We start from the raw sequence: 22,803 nt of genomic DNA on the forward strand, positions 1-22,803 counted from the left end.
GTTGCCTTTACAGATGAAGACAATGTTTTAGTGCTTTAACATGTCCATTTATTGAACAGGAAGTCCTTCACAAATGATTTCATACTATATTGATCAAAGTAAGTGTTAGAAAACTACCATTTTCCCTACATACAAAAATACACTTTTAACACTATGAAGACATAATCAGAGGAGTACCATGAAAATCCATAGAGCTCAAATCTTCAGATATCAGAAAGAAAAAACTGAAAGACAACTAAATAAAAAATTACAAAAAGTAATGTGCCCATATACAAAAGACTGGAAAAACAACATGACATTTAAAACCTATAAATACACCATTTAAATTATGCTAGGATGGTATGGATTTCAACAAAAAAAAAAAAAAAAAAAAAAAAAAAAAAACAAGGACTGCTTTCTGTATTCCAAGAAAATTCTTCAGCTTGTGTTTTTGTTTATCATTAAAACTGACAGAAAAGAAGTGCACAACAGACTGAAAAATCATCATTGGTGTAAAACACAAGTTAGAAGCTAGGTTTTCTTGTAGAGTTACCTTGCCTTTGAAATTGTCCAAGCATTAAGAGCACGATTTTCACATACAGAGCTGGAAGATGCTATGCTTACACATGTATTACTGAGAAGTAACATCAGATCACAGATCGGTGGTACCTCTACAGAAAGCATCAATTTTATCAGCTGGCCTTGTGAGCAGTTTAAATGAGACCACAAATACTTACCAAAATAATGTGAGATTGCTTCAAGGCTGTACATTGTCTTTATATGCACATTTGCTAGCTTGTGATATTCTTCAAATCCTTGATCAGAACGTGTTTATGGTGATAAATAGATACCTGATCCTGCAGTCCCCCATCAATGGGGAATTTTGCCTGAGTAAGGATAACAGAGACAGGTTCTGCATTTGCAGCAGCACATACAGAACGCTTAGAAGATTTTCCTTGGCAATACATTACAGTTTTTCAAACTTCAAAAACAAAATACCAATGGTATTACATAGCAGAATTGTGCTCGTATGTTAAAAAGAAAATTGCATCCCCTTCACTCAGTCCGAAGACAGAATTCTAACCCACTATTTTGACTGATACATCTGAGCTGTTCACAATTACCAATCTGTCAGTACAGAACCTATATCCCCAAGGGATAAGTCTTCCAGGCCGGGATGCTCCTTTCTCAGACACCATAAATTGTGAATTATGAGCTAGTATCAGAAATGTTTAGATTATGCCTACTATGTTTTTCTAGAGGACCCTGAATCAGCACCAAGGATACAGACATCCCACACTGAGCATTTCTTTATACAAGTCTCAAGGAAAGGGTTGGAATACCTTCTAGCTCACTTCAGCAATGTGCTTTATCTCCATCTTTCAGGTAGCAGCTGAAGGCAGAGAAGAGCAGAAGTGATACAATCTTTTGATTCACCATGAGACCATATTTACTATGCAGTACACAAAGGGAAACAATGACTACAGTAGCCATAAAACTGTTTTTAGTGAAAATAAAGCACAATAAAGCCAGAGATGCATTAGTGACTCACATTACAAAAATAGTGTTTACTGGTTTAATAAATTTACATCTCTATTTTTTGTGAATGACAAGTGTTTATACCACACATGGAAGGCACCCTAGGTGAAGCAGTTTTTCGGTATTAGTTTACAGTTCTGTGAAAAGACATACAAAGTGTCAACTTTTAAATCAAAACTGAGCATTATAATGAGAAATAAATACATACTTTACTATTTTATTGTGGGTTCCTGAACCCTTACAAACTTCAACATATACAAATAGATTCAAAATGACATTAACACAGAAGAGAGTAAGTTTAGACAGATAAAATGATGAGCTAATCATTTGTTATTAAAATGCTATTAAAAATGTTGTGTCTTAAGTACAGAAATCATTTAAAAATGCAATTAATTGGCCACAATATATAAATCAAAATATCACCTTATTCTAGAACCGTGACATATGAGTTAAAGCTGGATGGACTGTAATGCTATATGATACACTCTCCTTTCACAATATCCAACAAGTAGAAACTGTTAAACATTCAAGATTAAAGTATAAACAGTAGAAAATGAAGGTAGCAATTGTTGTAATAAAAGGGTGCTAGCCAGAACCATTTTAACCTGCAGACATCTGGATAAACGTAACATTACTGAAAATATTTAGACTATAATACCTTTGGGATTAAAAGGTTACCAGAAGTGATAAATCAGCCTAAGTTAATAGAGGGTATTTTCTTTCAAATGCATGAAGGTTTTAACTAAATATGTCTATTGAGACATTTGTCCAAAACAAAACAAACAATACCCTGAAATTTCCCATATTCTAGACAATAGTCCTTGACAGTCGGAAGAGGCAGATGGTCATATTTCATTCATTTACTCACATCCAGATGTTACTAAAATAGCTGTAGGGACCAGCCCCAGTCAAAAATAAGAAAAAAACAGATACTCTGTTAATAAGATCTGGCTATTGCTTTTGGAAATGCTCTGATGTCCTCTATCTGAATTTATGAAGAAAGTTTCCATATCCTTCCATATATGGTAACTATTTTTCTTTTTTTCTTTTTTTTTTTTTAAACTTCTACCCATGAAGTCCATGGTATATGATAAAACCTTCATAGTAAACTCAAAGCTCTATGTTATAAATACGTCAATCAAGGTAACTATGTATATTGTATATAAAATTAAATATCTTCTGTTTGCCAAGTATAATTTAAAAAGGAATATCTGTGGCTAGTTATAAAAAAATATTTATTAACCCATAGAGATTAAAAGGCAATTTCATTAACTCATCCATCCAGCACACTTTTGAAAGAGTTGCACTGGAACTCTGGATAGGTAACTACCTAATCACATTTTCATGATAAATAGACAACTTTTATTTCCGGGCATATATAAGAACACTTTTGAAAGCTGCATATCCCAAAAGAAAATTAGATTGTGTTGTATACTCTAAATTAAAGGCTACTATAAATCACAGTGTAAGCAGATTTTTTTTTTTTTAAGATTATTTATAGAATACAAATGGTTAAATTATAGACAGATTTTAAAAAGACAATGCAAAAATAAGACCAAGACAACAAAGGAACCCTTTCAGGCTGGACAGCACCATTCTGATTCTGTTGAACAGATTGATCTATGTGACTAACAGGGAAAATAGCATATCAGGAAAAACTCTATAGAGAGAGAATTTAGAAATTTCCTGAATATGTGTATGAATTCATTTTTAATCAACTCCTTCTGTTAAAATAAAGAGAAGAGCATGACAAACCCTACACTTCTTTTTTTCCAAGAAAATATTTCTAGGCAAAAAGTACAACATTCTGCTGTTTGTTTGTTGTTTTGTTTTTGTTGTTTGTTTGTTTTTTTGCCCATTTCAGTTTCATTGTAAAATGATTACTTTTGTTGCCATTAAATTTGAAATACATGATATCTGTATCAGCACAGTCTTTGATCTTTGTTGGCTAAAAGGCCCTACAAACAATCTATTATTTTATCCCATAAACAGCAAACTATGCACCCAGTTTCAGAAATGCTACTTGATGGCTTTACTCATCACAGCGGGACTAAGCAGAAATCCCAGTCTGAAAGAATCCATTCTTCCAGATACATACATCCCTCCTGATGCAAGCTTCTAGATCCTGCAGCTCTTTGCGAACCAACCACAACACTTGAGCTCAGTAGAAGTCATTTGATAATCACAATGATTTGTCAACGTACCTCAGGTTTTAATACACCATTAACAAAATGGGTGTAGAATCTCTCCAACCATAACACGTAGGCAGCCTGGCCCCAGGATTAGGAACAGAGAAACATTTCTACACCTACTTTTATCACCAAGTCAAAGTGTCTCTGTAAACTTCTCTATGAAGTGCAGAAAATAAATTTCCTTCTGCAGTTGAGGATTCTTCACATTCACATGTTTTGAAAACACCAAATTACTAAGCATCAGGTTTGGTTTTCTTTCTCCTTCCCATCCTTTACTACGTTTCATATTCATAATCTAAATGAGCCTACATTTCTCTCTCTTAAGTATCTGCTGAAGATGCTTGGCTCCAGAGCTTTCAGCATAGGATTTGTCATTTAGGCTCCAATTTTCATGCGCAAAGCTGCTCAGTATCTCATCTGACTACAAGTGAATATATTATTTTCTACCCTATTTGAATTGCTATTAACTTTTTTTTTTTTTTGGTGAAATTATACCCTAAAAACAACCACCAAAAAAAAAAAAAAAAAAAGAAAAAGAAAACAGGTAGAAATGCTTACAAAGGTGTCACAGGACAAGAAAAGAGCAGATACAGAACAAGGGGGAAAAAAAGGCTGCATTAATAAAGCCATTTATTATGTAAGCATTTACTGTACCTGCAAACTCCCAAATCAGCACAAAGGTGGCAAATATAACATTTACTTTGGGACCTTAACGTTTATGGAAAACTAGTGGTTAATTCATAGTCCACATGCAGCTTGTAGCAGGTCAATTCTGCTGCTGTTCGCAACACTTTAAGAACCAGTAAATCTGCTGCATTAGGAAGGGACAATCATTATATGGTACAAAGTAATTCATGAAAAAATAATCATAATAATTAAAAACTTGGAAGTTCTCCCCAGTTTTCCCCTCTTCTTTCTACACTCAACAATGAAACACAAACAGATACAGTAAAGCAATTCTAGATCATGTCATAAGATGCACAGTGAAACACGGGACAAAGCCTATGAAGAAGCACCCCATGTTACCAATTTAAGTTCACGCCTAAGAGACATCTTACAAGCTGAAGACAGCAAGCTGCTTCCACAGCATGGCTCATTGCTGATGAATATAAAGCCAACAATGAACAGCACAAACTGAAATATAGACATCAAATCTCAAGGATCGTCACCTTGTCTCTTAAAAAAAAGGCAGAGGTAGATGAATCTCTGGTCCTCAATCTGTGAGCATGTGGCTCCTAACAGAAAGCCTAGAAGAAACGAATACTATACCAGCTAGCTTCCAAAGTCCATGGGACAAAATAAAAAATCCCCCAGCATATCCAGCCCAAATAACATAAGCTATCACAAAAGGTAAGAGTACATACTTAAGCAAAAGGACATCGGACATGCTATTCTTGTCCTCCTTATAGTGAAGCAGACACTGTACAGATAACAAAGAAGGGTTAACAAAACTAAACATTAAAACGTAAGACAGATGAGACATGAATTTATGAAATGGAAGGAACAAGCAGAGAATAAAAAGGAACCAACTTTACTAAGGAGCAATTAAACTGACAAATCAGTTCTTATGGTTTTAGAAACCTGCTTCTATTGTAGGCAGTTTGCACGTCATTACATGTATGTATAATAAACTTGAACTAAGGCTGACCAAACTGACCATAGCATTAAAAGGAAGATACCTACTCTTGAAACACTATACAACAATTACTATGCTGTTACTCCAATCATTTCCTATTGTTAATGAATATTTCAATGTCTGCATAGCTTGCAAAACTTGCCCTCATTTCTACATGCAGCAATACATGGAGATTGCACACTTGAGGACTTAGTTTTGACTTAAGAGGATTAATCAGAATGTCACTACAGCTTCAAGCATCCCATTCGTAGAAGTTTCAGGTGTTTAGCTTTCATTTAGTTTTATTTACAGTGGTTTTGGGTCCCTTTGTGAAGCTAAACAGCACTCTTTAACACTAAAGGGAAAACTAACCCTGTATGCTCAGGAAACATTAACCCTATATGCTTTCAAATAAGATTAGGTGGCTGGAAGAAGCACTTTTTCCCATTTAAAATAAAAAAAATAAAATTTTAAAAAATGAAAAAAAAAAAAACACCTTTTTACCTCAGTTTTATTCCTTAAGAGATTTTTTTTTCCCTTTTATGATGACTGCAGTTCTGATAACAGTCTTAATAAAACATCACCACCTCTTCAAACCATTATATAAAATTGTCTGGGGAAAAAGAAAAAAAAAAATCAACCACTTATGCATCATATGATCTTAATGCTTCGATTTTAGTTGTCCATCTCATCGTCACTTTATCTCCCTACTCTATAATGCAAATAGTAAATAATGTCTCTGAAGAGTAATAAATGCTTAACTTAGACTTTTAGAAAGTATATACTGTACAATACTAAAATCATCTTTGGTCCCCAAAATAAGGAAATTACAAATTTACATTTGTTTTCCTGTTTTCCAACTGTATCAGATACTATTTTTTTCAATTCATATTCTCTTTGAATTCTATCCTGAAAGCTGTGCTAAGCTCAAGTCATTATTGATGTAAGTAATAAATAACAGCATATCGTTTTCAACTCAAGAAAACTTATTTCATGTGTAAAAGTACTCAAGGTCATACAGCTATACTATACTACAGGATGAAGTATTATATGATATTAGAAATATAACTATCATTCATACTAAGTAAGCATTTGTCATTCCAGCTAAAAGATAACAACAGCTTTTCATGATCTCACTCCAGAAAAAAACTCTGTGAAGTTATCTTTAGTCTAGGTACGGAAAGGTGTAAGGATTTGGAAGATAAAGCCATAAACTTGTAGATGCATGAGACCTCCCATATTTCTGAGAAGTCAGATGAACTGAATCAGCACGGGGACTACGGAAGAGAAAAAAGGGCATTTTCTTTCATACACACCATTTTGATCCTTTCATTAACCAGCATCAGGATATACTCAATGGAAAGCCTACACTTTTTGTAAGACGTAACTTCTTACGTAAGACCTAACTTCTGTTTCTTGACTTCAGATGTGGGTACCACTCCAAAAGCAAGGATCTTCTGCAGGACAATATTCTGTATGTGAGTAAGGCTTTAATTAGTTTTTATATTATTATTTTAAAATGATACTTATGCCAACTGCTTTAATGCTGGTTTACAATACCGGTCTAGATACGCTCATGCTACTTTTAGAGTACTGAAAAACAACAGGGCTAAAGCAACTATGCTGGCTTCAGTAACTTAATTATTTCATGCCAGAGTGAACACTGAGCTGTCATTTTCTTTTCATGAAACACCCATTAATCCTGGTGAGACACCACCTTAATTAAACATCTATGCTGTAAACCCAACAAGAGATTAGCTACTATGTTTTGATCCTTTTTTTAAACTGGTGTTGCCTTTGGTATTAACTTTCAATGAAGCTAAGTAAGACATTAATACAGTAACTGGCAAACCACTCCTAGTTTAGAAAGGCAAGTTTTCTCTAACCTCATTAGTAACTCTTAGTTTTAATCTCAGTCTTAACAACTCAGGTGAAATGTACTGTAGACATCAGAAAAATCACAAATTGTGGGAAAGGAATTTGCAGGTGACTCCGCGCTGTTTCACACATCCCTGAATTAGAAATAATGAGGAAACAAGTGGTAGAAACAAAAACTCGAGCAAGGTTGTCAAAAAGAAAATTGGCTACAGTGTTAAAAATGAGCTTTGGGGCAGTGGCCAATTGCTGGCTGACTCAAGGTGCCTCTGAAGGTCTCTAACGAATTGTGTGACAGATTCAGGCACGTGGACAGCACGTGGTGCTATGGGGAAAGTATATGGAGTAGTGAAAAGGGGCAATAAAGGCCTTCTGTTCAAGAGCCATCAGGAGTCCGTGTCTTACATCCTTTCAACAAATGAGATCAGTTTTGTTGTTACGTTAGTTTAGTTTTTAACCAGTTTTCCACACATTAATTTCCTGCTGCTTGATTCAAACATTGCAATGTATGGTTTAAGTCTGGAACTCCCTCAGTTCCCTCAAATATTAAAAAGCCCAGGCACTTATACTGATCTTCTGTTTGGCAATAACCTGGTTTTAGTATTTCAAAATCACCTGTCTGCAGTGCATTGCCCTTTGTTCTTAAGCTTCCAGTTAACTGCATTCAACCACTTAAGAGTACAGCTAAATTACAAACAACACAAAATGCATTAAACTCACATGTGAGATAAATTCAGGCGTAGTTCCACTAATTTCAGTTAATTCATTAGCCTAAACCCGGAAGGAATCCAGCACTCAAGATCTTTACCCTGCAACATTTCTTCATGTAATATGCAGACATCCATATGCCAAATAATAGATTACACAGATAAAAACACCGGCCATAAAACCAGAAAAATACTGAGGAACTTCTTTGTTTTAACATTATGAAACTGATTACTGCAGAACTCGGGTTTTGATTAGAGATAACACCCTCATCTTCACTGGAAGTACAATTAAGAAAACTTCAGTTAGGTAAAACCGTTCTTAAATAAATCAACAAATACTAGAAAAACTTTTTGCAGACATACCCAATTAAAATAACATTTTGCTTACTACTAACAGTTTTTAGAAGAATCAAGTAACCCTCTGAGCAAGGAAAATGTGTCTTAGATGAATCATAATACAGTGTTCCTAAGATTACATTCTAAGTACAAGAATTTTTTGATAGTTCTTGCTTACCCTATGCTTCTCAGAAAGGTTGAACCTTAAAAGAACAAAACAACAAAAAAAACATGACTGGAATGCAAGTTTACTGAATGACAATTCATTCTTTCTCCCCTTCATTACTGTGCCCCTCTGCCTCCCCCTTCTCCACCCTGCCTTTTTCCCCATTTTGAAAAGCAAAATAGTACGTATCCCAACGTTAACAGAAACCCCACATACTCGCACTGGAAGCATTACAGTATGGTGACCATTCAGTAAACATGCTAATCTTGCATAAGTTCAGATCCAACAAAGGTCATGCATGAACTGAATGTGGTGATTTCAGAGTAATCCAAAGACAACTACCTCAACATTAAATCCATCAACCCAAAGACATGATCCGTCTGTTTATTTCAGCTATATGAGTGAGCCACCAATGAAACTGCGTGAGATCTTGCAGATGAGAATTGAACTGCACCGCCAAGGCTGCACAAGGAAGGACACAGAGAATTGCTGGACACAATGCATGACTGAAGTTATTGCTATTTGCCCCTCACTTCCTTTTCACAGGTATGAATTTTTCTTCTGGTGGATTTCTTTCTTATATTAAACAAACAAGATAATGCTGGTCTTAGTGTTTATGACAGACGAAGATACAGTGACAGAATGTGTATCCAGAGCTTGCACTTAGGAGAGAGAAGAAAAGTTTTGTGCAGTTAATCCAACACATTAATGTACTTCGCAACATATATATATATAATATATATTTTATATATATGTATATATATATGTGGATGTCTTAAATGGCTCTTGCTTTTGAATGACCAACATTTACTGCCTTCATGACAACAGCTTCTGACTCAATGCATCTACGCACATATGCAGGGCTCGACATTCTTTGCCACCAACTGATCTTCCTTTACTTCCTTAAATAAAGAAAAAAACACTTTATTCCATGAGGGAGTTTATTCCATGAGCACTTCTTTTCCCATTGCAGTCCCATTTGAGTATCGCTTCATGCATCCAGACGCTGAATCTCAGGGCGATGATCTACTTCTCTGGATTCTGTCCGAGCACGTATGTAATCACTGGTCTGACGACTGTTTTGTTGTCTGCTGTTCATTCGCCACTTTTTGATAGCTAAATATGTGTTCACAGCATACACTGCCATTGCCAAGAAACCAAATATCTACAAGAGGTAGAAAGACTCGTCAAAGACAATTTCTGAAAACAAGAACAACAGTAGTTTCATAAAAAATTCTTCAGAAGTTAAGTTTTCTACCTTACTGCACTGACAAATCATCATGGCCTCTAATATTGATGTTGTTCCTTCCTCAATGGTCTAGAGAATCTGTGAAAGCTACTAAGATTAATGATCCCAGGAAACTGAGTTCTCTGTCTACCAACATGACAATTAAATCTTGCAATGCAACTTCAATGAAGAACCACTTGTGAAGAAGAATACAGCTCTTCATCCTGCGGAATGAACTGTTTGGATGAATGTAACAGTTGACAAATGACAAGAGAAGAGATGACCAGTCCAGACTATATATGAATCTGAAGGAAGAGTTGATTTGCAGGGCTTTCTGTATGTTTGTGCAGAACTCGTGATTTTCAACGCCCACGTTTGCGGAAAAAAAATAAAAAGCTTTGTGAAAGGGAGCACAAAATTTATTTGCTTGACCTTACTGCTCTAGAATGAAAAATCTAAAAACATAAAGCACCACTATACTCCCTCTACAAAACAAAAATTAGTGAGCAAGAAGAATTCAGCAAGATTAAGTATAAGCAGCTCCAATTTTGTAAGAATCTTTGGCTATACCTTTTCTGTAAGCTTGCAATATACTGCTGTAACACCTAAGCTATCTATAGAGAAAGATACAAGACAAATAAAACTGTTAGTGTTCTCAGCAATCTCTTTTCCTGTTTCTTTCTTCAAGACTTGAGACAAAATTCAAAGATAATCAATTCTTTTAGAATCAAAATTAACGCATAGCCAACTGTAAAATTAGAAGTAAATTGGGATGGCAAAAGTAACAGAAATACTCCAAGAACACAAGGGAAAAGTTATTCTTAGTTTTAATAGAAGGCATTAGTTGCATATAAAGAAGTTCAAATTCTTACCACAGCAGCAATCTCTGCTCCAGTTTTATGGTTTAAAGCAGCAAGTACTACAGAGGCAATGAAAAAGAACAAAGTGCTGAGTCCAGTGTTTACCAGATCCTAAAAAAGATAAAATAATTAGCATTACTGAACAATAATAGTTACTTGCTTTTATTAGAATTGACAAAATGGAAGAAGGTTAGAACAAAAACTACAGTAATACGGTCCTACTTCCTATGCAGTTATCGCATATAAAGGATGACAAAGTCTATTACAAAGGAAACAATTCTATTCACAATAGATGAATAGAAATCAAAGGTCTCCAAAAAGAGCTTTGGTTTTCATCTGCACGCACCTTTTTTTTTTTTCCCCCTTACTCCCTATGTATGTCAATAGATACCAGACTCAACAGTATACAACATTTTCATCAAGTCTCTAGAGTAAACACAGGTATGTCACCAAGAATGACGAAAACAAACACCGAGGAGAGGGCAACCACACTTACACATTCCTTTGGATATACAGTCACAATAGGTGTAAGGTGGTTATCTCACCCTTGTAAGCGACATTGGAATGCTGCATTCTGTTCTGCTACCCACATTTTTAAGATTATCTTGAAAAATTGGACAGGGTACAGAAGAGAGCCACAGACGTTACTTAAAAGGAGGATAAAATTTCTCATAGTATAAATCGAAGAACCTAAACTGCTTTGAATATTAAATGGTTTGAGCTGTGTACATGAAGATTGATGTTCACATAATCAAGAAATACTGGCTGAATTAAATAAGATAGCATAGAAAAGCACATCAAAACTGAAAGCATAACAAAATCAATAGCTGAAAGGTTAAGATCAAAGTAATATACAAAATTAAGTAAGTTTTAACTGTAAGGTACTATTAGAACAAACAGCCAAAGACACACTTAATATTCCTCTTCTTATTTCTTACGATCCAGATTTCTTTTTCAGACACACTTTGTACTTCCTCATTACCACACTTAAAAAATGACTAAATGGATGACACAATGCTGCATGATTTACAGGGTTAGATGTACTTATCAATTAATCCTGCTGACCTCTGAATTTTGAACCTACCAGCTTGATCAAATTGTCAAAGGAGGTTAAAATAAGCAAGATTGTTAGACGTACCCACAATATAACAGACATCATCTGTCTTCATGCTACAGATTGATTGAAGGCTTCTTATAACAAGTTTGAGATAATTGCAGAATTTGAAATACTGCTGAAATGTACCTGCAGATGCCTTTGTCATGATTTTTCCAGGAAATCAAAGATATAATGATGAACTTTCAAAAGCATCTATGACTGTTTATATTTTATTGCACTCTCGACAAATAATATCAGATTTGTCTTTGCAAAGAATCCAACAATTCAAATCTGAATACTTTATTCCATCTTGATTCAATTTTTTTTTTCATTTCTGCCATTTCATTTTCCTTGTTTAGGTAAAAACCTTTGAATGCAATCTGCACAGTAAAACTGATCTCTTAAAAACATAAGACAAATTTCATATCCACAAGCCAGATTCTTTGGAGCTTGAGGAGCTACGACACATCAGTAACATTGTTGTATAGGTACATAATGGTAGAATCACCAACGCACACATCCAGGGATGTCTTTAATCCCAAATTTGGTACTTAAACAAGAAAGATAAAAGAAAAAAAAAATCTATAATGGTTTTGGAAAGAATCAGAGCAGAAACAAAAAGAGAATGAACTACAGAAGGAATTCAAGAAGCAAAGGACACTCCCTAAAATAATGTAGCTTTTTTCCACGTAAAAGAAAATGAATAATCGTGACAATAAAAGAATAAGCTAATTGAAAAAAGATGAGCTCTTTCAAATCTGGCCATGATGTAGCTCAAGTTCTTACTATTATATTTATAGACAAAGTAAAAACCACATCACACAGATAAAAGAATTTCTGCTGAAATTACAGCAACCTCATGAGACAGTATGCTGTGCCATAAAACACTGTACAAAGCTGCCATCCATAACAGAGAATAAAATCTATGAGCTGAATCAAATCCACTCTAGACTGCTGCTCGTCTCTTTCTCCTTTGCAAAACAATTCAAAATCAAACGATTGACTTCCGTGCCCTTGCTTGTTACTCACAAGTCATTCTGTTCAGTCACCAGCAGTCCTAACAGTGGCATTCATCCAAAGGAGAGTATCCAAGGACACATATTTGCCGCTGCCATCTCCAGCTAGCTATCCCACTCGGAGCAGAAGGCAGGGGAGACATCTTAATTTGTGCACTTCTGCCAAGATGGCATTTTATACTTAAATAGGGTGAGGTTTTGTTCTGCTTATTCTGCTGTGCAAGGTGGGAATCTCTAGATAGGAAAAGAAATAGCATACTATGGTATTTTGCTTTAAGAGCCTGAGCAGGTTTGGTTTTTGGATTAACGTAGATCAAAAGGCAGAATCGGTGCTATCAGTGTGGGCTACTAACAGCTAAAAACTCCTGAAAGCTGCTGCAAAGGACATCAGATTTGGAAGTCTTTGTCTAGTCCTCCAGTTCGGTACACTGCCAGGAGCTGACTCTGATGGTCAGAGGTGACAGGAATACCCATGTACCTTAATCCACTGCTCTCTGTGGCTTCACGCACGCAAGCTTCTAAGAGACATTTAAGTGAGATACATGCTTTGCCTTTTTATCCTATATTTTGTGGTAAGAGACTGCACAAGTGACCAGGTACTATATGCCATATCACAATTAATAAAAAAACATAATTTTGAAAACAGCTGTTGCTTTTGTCATTTGCTTTCCAATATCTAGATCACATTTAGATGGAGTTTAAAGCTGCCACATGACTAATCTAGAAAAGAAACCTGTGCATCTCAACAACCTGAATTTGTCATGGAAGGTCACAGAAGTTACTAGCTGCTGTCCAAGTTAGTTTCAACAAAAGGACGCTCAAAGTAGCATTTCCTTTTTCCTCTGTTTTTCTCCTTTTTCTGTTGCCTTTTTTGTGTGTGGGGAAGTGTGTGTGTGGGGAGGGGTAGTATGAACAATGCCCCTGTTTTTTCTTCCATAAGTACTTCATTTGCATGGCTCAGGAACTTGTTCCCCTGGTTCCTATATGAAGCTATCAATCTGAAGTTTACAAACACACCTGTCCATCTTCTAAATCAAGCATCCCTGGTCAAAATCACATAATGCAATTCTCTATTTGTATTATTAAACTTTGTATGAGCATAAAAAAGTACTAATTGAAATAATGGTTTCCTGAAGCACAAGTGCTAGGTAGAAGGAACCAAATTACCTGTAGGGGTATTAATTCCAATCTCTTTTTTCATATCTATTTGGACTTGGGTAAGGGAGACTTTACTCAAACACCACATCCTGCTATTCAAGGTTCAGGTAAACATCACTTCGCTCTGACAAAATAGTCTGTGGCTGACAGCTCCAGAAACACGCTAGCGACCTGCAGGGCTGGATTCAACCTGTGCCGAAGTGCCTCAGTGCCTGTCTCACCACCTAGGACCACGCCACCCGTCCCCAGCTCAGCTCTGCAGGGTCCCGTGACCCCAGCAGCCCACCAGTCTCAGGGGTCCCCCTCCAGCCCCAGGTGTCTGGGGCTTGCTGAAAACAGGTTCTGGTGCCAGCATCTCAAGCAAAGTACATTAAAAAAACATGAAACAAAACAAGTGACTTTCAAAAACCTCAGTCAGCTCACCAAAAGGAAGGTCAAGGACATGATAGGATTTTGAAGAAATGGAAGAAGTGTCTTCAAAACCAAGACTCACATGGTTTATTTCTTGTTTCTAATTATTTTTTGAGTTGGAATACAAGCTTTGTTAGACGCAGTAATCCTGCTGTAAATGACAAAGTATATTCTGGAATGAAAGCTTCCATAATCCCTGCTTTATTTTGGTTCCTTGAAGATCCCCTATTTCCCCTCTCAATTCTTACTTAGCTGCTCCTTGCTGCTTCCCACGCATTTTTCTGACAATTTGTACACAGACAGACCACCAGTTTTCTTCACAATGCAACAGACCTACTCGCAAAAAATACCCAACCAGGTAATACTTCTGGGTATTTCAAGCTAGTGTTTGTATTGCTTACAGAATAATGCACCACTGTTTACACTGTGCTACACCAAATAAGAACTGCCCACAAAGAGCACAAACCTGAAAGAAATAAATTCTTTCTAAATTTATAAAATACCAATTTCTCATCCTTAACAGGCATTGCTATTTTGACCATTGAGAAATTAAATAAGTCATCCCTCACTTTCACTTTCAACAGCAAGGCCAGCCAAAGAAAACCAAGATGTTTGTTCACAACAGCAACAAAAAAGTGAGGTCATGGGAGAATAAAATTTATCAAGATTGCTCCATGCAGGTCTTTAAAATTCAGCTTTGCAATTCCTCTCTTCAGAGCCAAGGTTGGCAAAGACCTTCATCAGTCTGGCATTTCTTCAAGGTTCCTGTCAACTACCTCAGTGTCAGTTGCTTGCCCCCAAGGCTTTACCTTCCAAACAACTGAGGGGAAAAAAAACAACTGTGAAGATGATGAAATAAGTTTTGAGGCAGCACAAAAATACACCCACCAATCTGTGTATTCAAAGAGATACACCTGACTTTTGTTTCCTCCCTGGAGCAGTGCTGCCCAGGGACTGAGCCCAAGCTAATAAGCCCAGCAGAACTGTAATTAGTTTGTGCTGTGCTCCGCTCAGTGCCTCATTTTTAAGGCTGCTCCACATTGACAAACTCTGTATTCAGAACTGCACAGACAAAACACACTTCCACAGTTGCAGTGAACATGAAAAAAATACAAATAAACGGTCAAAATCTATTGGAAGATTTTTTGTATACATAAGCAGTCCATTCTGCTGGCCAATTATGCAACAGTGTGTCTAATGACCTGGATTTATCTCATCAAACTGTCATCTAAGAGACGGCGTCAAATTCCAGCTATTTGCCATCATTTCCCTCCCTCCCCTAGTCATCTTAGGTACCGCAGCATTTCTGTGGCTCCACCCTGCAGAGACAGGAATTCTCAGAAAGCCTGGCAAATCAGATGCAAATCCACCAGAACAAAGTTACCACAAACACTTCTGTTCAGTTTCCTGCTCCAGCCCTACTGGAGGGCCTTGTCATCCACACCACTTGGATGCAAGATCTCAGACTCTCATTGTAGATCATATGAGATTCAAATAATGATTTTAAAAAACAATGATGATAATAATAATAATAATTTAGCCAAACACAAAATGAAAGATTCAGTTATTAGCCAACACTGAATACAAGCATTTCAAAGTAGCAGCTCATCAGTTCAGCAACAATCTCTGCTGTAGCGTGCACTACATTCCCCTCTGCCACTTGCAAGTCTTCTTGCAAAATAGGCTCCTTTTCAGCTGTGAAGCGTAAAGGAAACAGAAATTTCCACTGACAGGTTCCCCAGCTTTTGCATTTCTGCATAATGCTGATAGTGCTGTGCGACACGGGCAATTGACTACTCCTTCATGTCACTGTAACAAATACATCTTGTTCCAATGCACCCAAGCACAGTTCTTTTCTGACCTCACTATCTCCAAAGTTTGTTCCATGTTATCTGAGAAAAATGTGAACATGTCCCGAAGGCCCCAGTTAGGACCAAAACAAAGCTCTTTTCCCAAATGGCTAAAAATATAAAAAACAGAAAATGGCTATTTTAATAAATATGCATTATTCTGCTAGATGCAGAGCCTCATGTTCATTCTTACCACAGATAGCAGATAATATCCATAACAGATTAGAAAACCGTAATTTTAATGAAGTACTAAAGGTAATAGTTGCATGTTGGATAATAGCAGTTGATGGTCTGGTCTTCTAATATGAAGGAGGATTTGGAAAACAAATGGTTTTCCTAGAGAGTTTGTGTGCACACTGTGTTTGAAGACAGACCTCTTCCTAAATTTAACACTGCTTTTTTTCCCCACACAACAGCTTCTTCCTCTCAAACAACTTCTGAAAGCTAAGTTTGAGACTTTTCACAAGGGAAATGCTCATTATAAAGTCATACATATTTTTTAAAAGCACTACATGAATTTCTGCATAAATAGTGTTCTCTTAAAGCATTCAGGAATGGGAAAACATATTGTTCAGAAAGCAATTCCTGTAATAATTGTCTCACAGGGGCTGCAAAATTATGAAAACTGTCAAAATACAGGCAAATATGAAATATTGGAATAGGCAAATAATGCATAAATATACATTTAAGATGTAAGGAATAAAATGCCAAAATAAGCATTTCTTAAGGCAGAAAGCACATAATTCTGCATTCTTAAATACCCTACTAACTCCACCAAGTAATCTCCCACAGGTTTTACTAGAAGCTGTTAATCTTACACTCTGTACATGCACCAGCAGACTCCATCTACCTGAATAATGAAGATACACCCACGTGACTCTACAAGTAAAGGCCATATCAGACTATTAAATCATATCAGATTATTAAAGTAAGTAATCCCAGGAGGAAGGATGGTCTCCTCAGTTAGTGGACGTCAGAAGTTCTCATTTCTGTTAGAGGTCTTTGGTATACGTAACCAGAAGAAGAAACTTGCAAGATCACAAGTATTTACTTTTCTCCCTGTTGATCAGCAATACAAACTGAAGTGAAAGCACTTGCAGATTATTCCATTTGTTCTTCACGTTAAAGTCTGACCATGTCATGCTGCTCCATGTTCAGGTATGGGATTGAGTGTAAGCATTCCCCTAAACCAAGAGCTCAATCCATATATATATATATATTTTAATCAGTTATATTTTTAAGTACTCTTTTCTCTAAATGTCTCTAACACCGAGTGCTATACAGAGATGAGTAATGCTGCCCTCAAAACAGCGGTTTTTGTCACTCTGCTACTGGAAAGGTGCTGCTCAAATCTGTAAGAAGTCAGAGTGGCTGAAAGGATGCATCCAGTTACACTACAGGTGATATCCTGCTTTTTTTTTTTTTTGTGGTCAAAAGGCAGTAAAAGATCGCTTTCTGTATTTACATATGTTCAGCATACTACCTACAAGAACACTTAGACTGTAAAAGCAAGCCATGGGACTCAACAAAAGTTACTGACACACAGAAGTAAGAGCATGCAAAGTTATTAAACTGACTCTTCCAGAGATCCAGCTTCAGCTCAGTCATGGACACCACGCATAATACTCAGTGGTCTCTTGATAAAAATACTCTTGGCCAAGCTTACTTTCACCATAGGCTGACTCAGCATTTACTGTTAAACCACTTTCATCACACCAGCAGAACCACCACATATCTTCTGTGTCACTGACGCACTTACACTCTTGCACACCTTACTAGCATGTCACAGAGCTGTGCGGTTTACCAAGATGGTCTTCAGCTGCTGCTATCACCTGTCAGACTGTTGTGATGCCCATTAAACAACCAGGCTGCCAACAGAAACAGACCACCTTCTCTCTGCAATTGCTACTTTTCAGCTTGCTTTGAACACAAACAGTGATAACATTGCCGAACAGAGATAAAAGAAGCAAAGGCAAGGCAATCCAATAAAATTCCTGTGGTTCCACTGGTTTTGTTTCGCAAGCCACCTGGCTCTACCCCACCTACAGTTACGCATCACTTTCTTCAATCCTTCCATCTAATCTGATCTATCAAACACTCCTAGGAAGAGTTCCCTCAATAAATCATGCATCCCCAGGGTACAAAGAATCATCTATTTCCACATTACAGTCCTGTTTTAGAGAAGTCATTTAGGCTTACAAACAACTATGGTAAATGTACAAATTGCAATAACAACATTAAAAACAGAACAACAAAAAAATCACACAGAAGCCTAGAAACCTCTGGGACTGTTCTGCAACATCATTTGAAAATTACTGTTATAAAATAAAATAGAACATGGGCACAAAAATATCTGTACTGTCCAGAGAAGTTGATATAAATATTGTCCTTAGGCTGACAGATCTTTTGCTAGAGTGACTCATGTTGATTTTGTGACCTGTGTTTATGCAAACCAATCTGAAAGTTTAACTCATAATACAGCATGGAAATGGAGACTTGTACAAAAGGAATGTGCATTGCCAGCAGTTCATTTCCTAAAGCTCCTCGTAGTTGAGAGCATATTAAGCACTGCCAGTCAATGTTTAATAGTTAGGTGCATAAGCAATTCAACACCTGATTTTCACAAAAAGCACATGATTTTTTACACTATTACCCAATGATTACATTAATCTGTTTAAGAAAATATATGTAGCCCCAGAATCCTAAAATGGAAAACAGCTTAGGAGAGAACAACAGGCTACTGTAAACACAGCATCTGTCAAAGTTAAATAACTACAGACTGCATTTTTATCCACTTCATCCACAAACAGTAATTACTGGCATTAGCATAAAGTCCTTCCTTCCAAAGAGAATCTAACAAAAAAGAATTTTAGCTCTATTTAACGTAGTTTAATCTTGCTACGTTGCAAAGCTCATTCTGCTGTTTGTATTCAAAGTGAAATGTACACTTAACTCAGCATAAAGAGTACTCATACAGAATCTTAAACATCAGCAGAAAGTAAAGTTCAAAGACCAAACTTAAGATCAGTTTTGCAGACATTTTGAACAGAGTAAAGATTTGTATGAACTTACAGTAAGATTCCAGTTGATCTGTGGTATTCTTGTGTGAAGATTTAGACTGAACATTAGCAACAGAACTCCAGTAACCACCAATGCACTACAGCTCACAAACTCGAAGAAATAAAGGCCTTCGCAAGGGGAGCATTCCATGATGGTCTCTATGCAGATGAATGCAATCAGTGCCAAAACCTAGGAAGAAAAACAAGTGGAAAAAATATAAATAGATTTCCACATTTTGAAAATAGCCACAAGTATTCCTGAAATTTCCATTGGGAACATGATCAGTTTACACTCAGGAATGTGTGATTTTAGTTTATAACAGGGCACTGTCTGAGAGCAAAAACAAAGGCAAATTAATGCAAGACTTTCTGGATATCTCCTGTTCAACGAAGTATATTTTAGCAAAATTACAAGGAGTCTAACATGAAAGTGACTGAGACACCCAGAAATTCATGAAACCCCCTCAGGCCTTTGGCTGAACATGCAAAACGGTACCTCAAACATTTTATTTCATTTTGTACTCATGATAAGCTATTCCAAAACTTGGAGATGGAATCATTTGTCTTTTGGGCCAACCTCAAGCTCAATTATATAGTATTAACGCAGTACGATTGTAAAAGACATTTCAATAAAGCTATTATTTAAAATTCAAAATGACCTTGAAATCTAGATCAAAGCATAAGTTCAGGATCTCTACCAGCCTCCAAAAATGCCTGCCTTATTTTAGGATAACACAGTGAAAATCACTATCTGTTCAATGCGCAAAACTAAAATACATAGAAAACACACCAATATTAACTACCATTTAGATTTACAGAGATCATTAAAGTTAAATATTTTAAAGTACATTTCAAACCAATTCCTCTATAAATTGAACTGGTAAAAGAAAACCAATGTAATATATGCCTTTTTTTCCCCTCTCCCCACTTTCCATGAAAGCAAGGAAGGCCTTAAGAGCGTTCTGCTTTGTGTTTCAAGACAACACCCACCCACCAACCCACTCACATTTCTCAGAAAGAATTCACTTTTTTGCTCTACCACAAAATTCTGCTGAGACCTTCGTCAATCCACTTCAATTTAAGGATGAAGAACTTAAAGAGATAGCCTCCTCCTCATAATTTGAACACTTTGCACAATACCTCATAATAAAATACCTCATAATTTGAACACTTTGCACAAACGTTCAGATTAACAGAAGCCACAATACAAATCAATTTCTGCCTAACTGTTCTTTGCCAATTTCAATAATTTTGCAGCTACACTTTCTTGTAGCACTTCCTATGCTTCATACATTAGTTTGTGTCTCTGCCTCCTATCAACTCACCTGGCAAAATGAAGAAAATTGAGTTTGTCACTAATATCAGCAGTAATTCTAAGTAAAGGACAACACTGTGCAATTCCTTTGTCATAGACTTCAGAACACAGTAGCTAATTTAAGTTTAAAATTTGATCAAAACACAGCAAAAACAATTTTAATTAAAAAAATCACACTAGGATATAAAGTCTCTCAAAGTTCATTTAGCATGCCATCTCTAAGATGGTACATGCTATACTAATTTTTGCCAGCTAATAGAGCAGGCTAATTCCCAAACAAATTCTGAATGGATACCCACTAACTAAATGCTTAACGTTGGATTATGTCCTTGATACTAAATAGCTGTGGAATGGGGAAAAACGAAAACAACAAAAAAAAAAAAACATGCAGTGAAACTGAGCATTCAAAAACAGAAAATCAAGATCAAACTCCAATTACGATTTCAGCAATGGCATGAAAAATAAACAACTCTGTCCAGAAAGCAGCTTCATTTTACAGCACTAGCATGCAATTAAGTCCATGTTTTCTGTGAACACAAGCCTCATTACTGAAGATGACATAAAGATCAAAAAAGAGAAAATCTTAGATTTCTCACGTGGGATCAACATCAAGGATTAATGCTAAAAGTCAGAGTTAGCTGGCAAAATTTTTACTTGTAGATGTTCCAATATAATGAAGCCTCCTGTGCCCTTGCCACTACTTGTGATACATTACAACACTTCCAAAATTGTTATTGTTTTAGAAGAAATGATTTTGCAATATTCTCTAGAAAGTAGTACAAGCCCAAACAATATTAGGTTCATTTTCTAAAAATATCAACAGCTCTGAATTGTACCAGCAACCAGCATTAGCGTACAGCGGCCTAGGTTGTAACAGCATGAGTCTATTGGTAGCTTTTACCAGAAAACTTGAGAGAAAATCTCAACTGCCTCAGTTTATGATGGAGACTATGACAGCAAAACTCAATCTGCCTTTTGAAAACATGGGTAGAAGAATTCACTACTAACGTGAGTTATCATCACAGAGTTGATCAGGACACCTGAAAGAACGTTCCCATGAAAACACTTATCTTGCAACACTTTCTATTTACTGATTTATTGAAATAACAATATATAAATGTTAAAATATAAATAAATAAATAAATAAAAATAAATGTTATTTATTGAAATAATAATAAAATACTTTTAAGCATACCTGAAGACCATCCTTTCAAAGTTACAGATAATACTTCCTGGTAACCATCTGTTATTTGTCTCACAATGAATCCTATTACAAAAAAAAAATCACCACAAAAAAACTATCCTCCCACAGATACTTCCCTTTTCGCAAACATCATCAAAACTTTACTGTTTATTAAGAAATATTTTCTCTTTGAAAAACTGGCATTATCTTGTCCCCCTCCACATTCATAAATTTGCCAGAAACGTCCTTTCAATTAATTACAAGTGATGCAAATCTTAGTAGAAGCACTAATGCTACTTCCACTGCCCATTTCTCTCTGAAACAAACCCCATTTTATTTGTCTTCAACAATTTTATTTGTCTTGAAAATGCCAACTGCCCTGAACACATGAAACGAACAGGAAATTCATCATAGACTCAAACCTGTGACTTAGCTACACTACTTAAGTGTTGTGTAAATTCTGTGACATGAGCCCAAACCGCTTGTCACAGACCACGGTTCAACAAGTGACCATACTCTTTTAAGAAACAACAAAGAAAAAGAAGCACACACATTAACATTGCAAGAAAACCAATTCACTGCATTATTAAACATATGAAATAGATCGTGTCAGACTCACTGTATAAATTTGGCAGTGAATTAACACAATTTTGCCACCCAGAACACCATTTGGCTGATGTGCCACAAAGCAGGTTAGGTTCACACACATGAACCCAGGAGCTCTCCACTGCAGACTGGAGACAGACCAGAAGTCTTTATCCCAGCTTATTTTCTGACAGAACTCATTTCAGGTTTATAGCTAGCCATTTCCTCCTGTTCTGTCACAGAGCTCCTTAACCGTAACAAAAACATCTCTTCTGGCACCTAGGTTTGCCTCCATAGCCTGCCTCTCTACCCACCACTGCCTACCGAACTAGCTGTACTAGATGAAGGTGACTGCTTCCCAAGGCTCAAAGGCCTGAAGAGTCACTTCTTCGCATCTTCCTATGCTGTTCCCACCATCCCAGATGTAGGATGGCTGCCTTGCCCACACAGCCTCCTCAGGAGAGAGAGAGGCCAAAGGCCGCAGGACGGCTTCTCCAGCCCCGGAGACCTCCACGCTCCATCTGGAGGTGCCCAGGGCAGCAGTGCCCCACACAACCGAGCCACAAAGCTGCAGCAGAGGAAAATACCCACTCCCCAGATGCCAGCACTTTGCTCTTGCTTGATAACACAAGT

At 36.6% G+C, this 22,803-nt stretch overlaps 1 protein-coding gene across 2 annotated transcripts in view; it reads right to left on the minus strand.

Annotated features, from left to right (window-relative positions):
- CMTM4 (CKLF like MARVEL transmembrane domain containing 4) overlaps positions 1 to 22,803 on the minus strand; it is a 58,662-nt gene that overhangs the window by 20,228 nt on the left and 15,631 nt on the right. The window contains exons 2-4 of one of the 2 annotated variants that reach the window (XM_027466758.3): positions 19,101 to 19,277; positions 10,510 to 10,608; positions 346 to 9,574 (exon numbers count right to left, since the gene is read on the minus strand). In XM_027466758.3, the coding sequence (XP_027322559.1) occupies positions 9,401 to 9,574; positions 10,510 to 10,608; positions 19,101 to 19,277 (450 nt within the window). In that variant the 3' untranslated portion in view covers positions 346 to 9,400. Of the gene's footprint in view, positions 1 to 345; positions 9,575 to 10,509; positions 10,609 to 19,100; positions 19,278 to 22,803 lie in introns of those variants that run through there. The other variant, XR_005268908.2, reaches the window with a different exon arrangement.

The sequence above is a fragment of the Anas platyrhynchos genome, chromosome 12 (assembly GCF_047663525.1).
Source record: "Anas platyrhynchos isolate ZD024472 breed Pekin duck chromosome 12, IASCAAS_PekinDuck_T2T, whole genome shotgun sequence".
Lineage (NCBI taxonomy): Eukaryota > Metazoa > Chordata > Aves > Anseriformes > Anatidae > Anas > Anas platyrhynchos.